Source organism: Somniosus microcephalus, unplaced genomic scaffold, assembly GCF_052327205.1.
Source record: "Somniosus microcephalus isolate GS21.2 unplaced genomic scaffold, FLI_Smic_1.0 unresolved_chr4, whole genome shotgun sequence".
NCBI lineage: Eukaryota > Metazoa > Chordata > Chondrichthyes > Squaliformes > Somniosidae > Somniosus > Somniosus microcephalus.
The window spans coordinates 20,269,642-20,274,018 of NW_028225182.1; the positions used below are offsets into that span (position 1 = coordinate 20,269,642).

The window sequence follows — 4,377 nt, forward strand, 5'->3', positions numbered from 1 at the left end:
ACCGGGAGTGTGGTGTACTGGGACCAGGAGAGTGCAATAACAGGACCAGGGAGTGCGCTGTGCTGTGACCCAGTAATGTACTGATGCACCGTACCACGACACAGGAGTGTGGTGTACTGGGACCAGGAGGGTGCAATAACAGGACCAGGGAGTGCGCTGTACCGTGACCCAGTAATGTACTGATGTGCTGTACCGGGACTCGGGAGTGTGGTGTACTGGGACCAGGAGTGTGGTGTACTGGACCAGGGAGTGTGCTGTACCATGACCCAATAACGTACTGATGTGCTGTACTGGGACTTGGGAGTGTGGTGTACTGGACCAGGGAGTGTGCTGTACCGTGACCTAGTAATGTACTGATGTGCTGTACCGGGACTCGGGGGTGTGGTGTACTGGGACCAGGAGTGTGGTGTACTGGACCAGGGAGTGTGCTCTACCATGACCCAATAACGTACTGATGTGCTGTACCAGGACTCAGGAGTGTGGTGCACTGGACCAGGGAGTGCGCTGTACCGTGACCCAATAACGTACTGATGTGCTGTACCGGGACTCGGGAGTGTGATGTACTGGGAACAGGAGAGTGCAATAACAGGACCAGGGAGTGCGCTGTACCGTGACCCAGTAATGTACTGATGCACCGTACCGGGACCCAGGAGTGTGGTGTACTGGGACCAGGAGTGTGCAATAACAGGACCAGGGAGTGTGCTGTACTGTGACCCAGTAATGTACTGATGCACCGTACCGGGACCCAGGAGTGTGGTGTACTGGGACCAGGAGAGTGCAATAACAGGACCAGGGAGTGCGCTGTACCATGACCCAGTAATGTACTGATGCACCGTACCAGGACTCGGGAGTGTGGTGTACTGGGACCAGGAGAGTACAATAACAGGACCAGGGAGTGTGCAGTACTGTGACCCAGTAATGTACTGATGCACCGTACCGGGACCCAGGAGTGTGGTGTACTGGGAACAGGAGAGTGCAATAACAGGACCAGGGAGGGCGCTGTACCGTGACCCAGTAATGTACTGATGCACCGTACCGGGACTCGGGAGTGTGGTGTACTGGGACCAGGAGAGTGCAATAACAGGACCAGTGAGTGTGCAGTACCGTGACCTAATAATGTACTGATGCACCGTACCGGGACTCAGGAGTGTGGTGTACTAGCAACAGGAGTTTGGTGTACTGGACCAGGGAGTGTGCTGTACCGTGACCCAATAACGTACTGATGTGCTGTACCGGGACTCTGAGTTTGCTGTACTGGGACTCGGGAGGGTAGTGTACTGGGACCAGAAGTGTGCTATAACAGGACCAGGGAGTGTGCTGTACTGCGACCCAATAATATACCAATGCGCTGTACCGGGACTCGGGAGTTTGCTGTACTGGGACTCAGGAGGGTAATGTACTGGGACCAAAAGTGTGCTATAACAGGACCAGGGAGTGCGCTGTACGGTGACCCAAGAATGTACTGATATACTGTAGCGGGACACTGATTTTGCTGTGCTGGCTCCAGGAGTGTGCTGTACTGGGTCCCAGGGATGTATTTCCTGTACTGGGACTCAGGAATATATTTGCCCAGCTCTTGGGAGTGTCACAATGACATTCCCTTCTGATCTGGCCCCCATTTCTATGCAGCCTCTTTCAGTCTATCCAACGGTGGAATGAGTTATCACTGGGAAAAGTGAATTTTAGTTTGATTCTCAATCTGTTTTATTGAACAACAAATAAAATATCCTGAACACTGATTGCAATATATTCAGTTCAGCATCGGCCTTGAAACTTCAAAAATAAATAACACACATAGATGAACGCATGGGTTTGATTGGAATTAATGTACAAATATTGATTCCTTTTCTCTATCTGTCCCAGTGAGAGTGCAGATATCCTTCACAGTCTTCCTCCTGCCTTGACTGTTTTCAGGCGTCTGTCTTGATTTTCAAAAAAGGCTTCCTTCAAATACTGGCAGAAATCTGAGAAAGTTGTCAACACTGAGGTGCCAATCACCCCTTGAACAATGGGACATTTTGCACGATTGGTCTATTTTGGTGAAATAATCACAACAAGCGCTCATTCCCAAAACACCCCTAGAGTGCAAGCTCAGCATGGGACTGTGTGAAGCAGCTCACCGCTCTTGGGCAAGTATCTGCTCAAAGCACCTTTGTAAATAACTCATATCTAGGTCCCACCCTTGGAAAAAAGGCTACATGATCTTGAACTATGATGTTAATTAACATTTAATTGGGAGCAGAGTTTGAAATGTTTCAAAAAATATACAGGCCTGGAATTTGCAGTCAGCGGTGAAGGAACTTTGATCACCGCTGACCTTGAAGAAATCTGCCCACAAAGATCTTTGGATTTCTGTGGTGAAAACCTTCGCTTTCTCAATGTTAAATTGATTGTAGTGCTGTCCTTAGGGTGTCTCCAACTCAAACAGTTTCACCATCAACACCACCGCAAAATCCGGGCCAAAGAATTAAAGGAGCCCGACAGTCGATTCTACAGATTATCAAACAAAAATGCAGGATAATCACAGAAAGTGTTTGGTGTCCTCATCTAATTAATTGGACCATCATTGCAATAGGATATTTCACTCCGTTCCTCAACTCCTCCCTGAATTTCCTTTGGGTCACTGCATAAATAAAAGTGTTCGTGCAGCAACTCAGGAGCTGGAGCATGAAGCCAATTTCCGTGACAAATTTGGGCAGAGAAACAGAATATCCCAAATAATCCAATCGTCTCCATATAGAACAAACCATGAACACCACCCACAGTATTATGAAATTCCCTGATATAAGAAACAGTACAATTATGGATTTCCTTCGGTTTGCCATCTCTGGGTCACTGGGACTCTCACCACTGCTCTGACCCCGGAGTCTCCTGCGGGCTCTGCTGGCCATTAAAATGTGTCTGACCGTCAATGCATTGAACAGTAGAATCAAAAGAAATGGAACAAATGGCGTTAAAATGTAATGCATTAATTCAACGATGGCCCAGGCCAGTGACTGATATACACTGACTGGCACATCGCAGAACCAGGGATCGTTAGAAAGCCAGTATTTACCTTTATACAGAAAATACCAGAAAATATTCTTCGAACAGCTCAGCACAGTCACTGTTCCTAAAACAACAGACGCCGTTTTCTCAGTGCAATATTTAGATTTCAGCTTCTGACAACAAATGGCCACAAATCGATCGAAGGTGAAAGTGACGGTGAACCAGACAGAACAGTCTGTTGCAGCATGAAGTAGGACGGCATGAATATTACAAACTCTAATATACCATACAAACATGAACAGTTCCCAATGAACAATAGGAATCTGCCTTAATATCAGATCGAGGAACACAACCAGTAGATCTGCCGCTGCCATGGCCACCAGGTAGTGAGTGACACATTTGGAGAGACTGCACTTTCCCCGAGACAGGATCGCAATCGTCACCACGTTAACTGTGAGCAATTGGAGAAAATGGAAATTATTCACCGAACACCGGTCACATAGAGTACTTTGATTTGTTTCAAGTAATGTAAGGGAATAGGTCTACAGAGTGGTCTGGGCAGAATGGGCTTAAACAGAGTGCTTCTAAACAGCGTGTTAAAGTTGGGAATTTGGAGCGAATGAGAATTCGGAACCAAGGGGGAATGAGGTGCTGCTTTTAGCCAACAATACTTGTAGTGCTTTGTGTTACAGGTAAATATTTAAGTTATTCTACCTATAACTTGTAATGAGTTAAATACTAAACAATAAGCTAAGTTAATGAAGTATATAAATTTTAATAACTTAAATAAATAAAACAGGGAAAATATGGATGGCAGTGACAGTGGTGTGCTTCAACTGCAGCAGGTGTGAGTTTTTGTGGAGAGCATCGCAATACAGGACGGCACTGTTTTCAGTAAATGTCTGCATCTCGCAGAACTTCAGTTCAGGTTTGTTGAACTCGAGTCCATGGTGCAGACATTGTGGGGCATCAGGGAGGGGGAGCATTACTTGGACACTTTGATCCATGTGGCTGTCTCACCCTTTGGGTTAGGTAGAGTTACACGTCTGATTAGTGGTCAGGGATTTGAGGATGGGACTGCAACACAGTTGCAGTACTGGTGCAGACTGAGCCTTTGCCCTTGTCCAACACGTACGAGACTCTTGTTGCCTGTGCGGATGAGGGCAAAGTCTGCAGGGTGGATGAGCAAACTGATCACATTACTGTGGCACAGGAGGACATGCAAGTGGGGGCAGTGAAAAGGAAGGTTTCATGGTAGGGGACAGTATAATGAGGGCGCTATATACTGTTCGCTGGGAAATAGATCCTTCCTATCTGCTCTATCAAGGCCACTCATAATTTTATACAACTCAATCAAGTCTCACCTCAGCCTCCACTGTTCCAAAGAAA

General features: G+C 46.9%; 1 protein-coding gene across 1 annotated transcript; it reads right to left on the reverse strand.

The window, feature by feature from the left end:
* Nucleotides 1-1,737: 1,737 nt before the first annotated feature.
* LOC147090017 (putative G protein-coupled receptor 139) lies at nt 1,738-3,423 on the reverse strand. The gene has a single exon (XM_085977113.1). The coding sequence runs from the start codon at nt 3,360-3,362 to the stop codon at nt 2,544-2,546; it is 819 nt and encodes a 272-aa protein (XP_085833239.1). The 5' UTR covers nt 3,363-3,423; the 3' UTR covers nt 1,738-2,543.
* Nucleotides 3,424-4,377: the final 954 nt, after the last annotated feature.

Excerpts from the sequence above, each read along its gene's own strand:
- LOC147090017 (XM_085977113.1), bottom strand. The coding sequence starts at position 3,362 with ATGGCAGCGGCAGATCTACTGGTTGTGTTCCTCGATCTGATATTAAGG.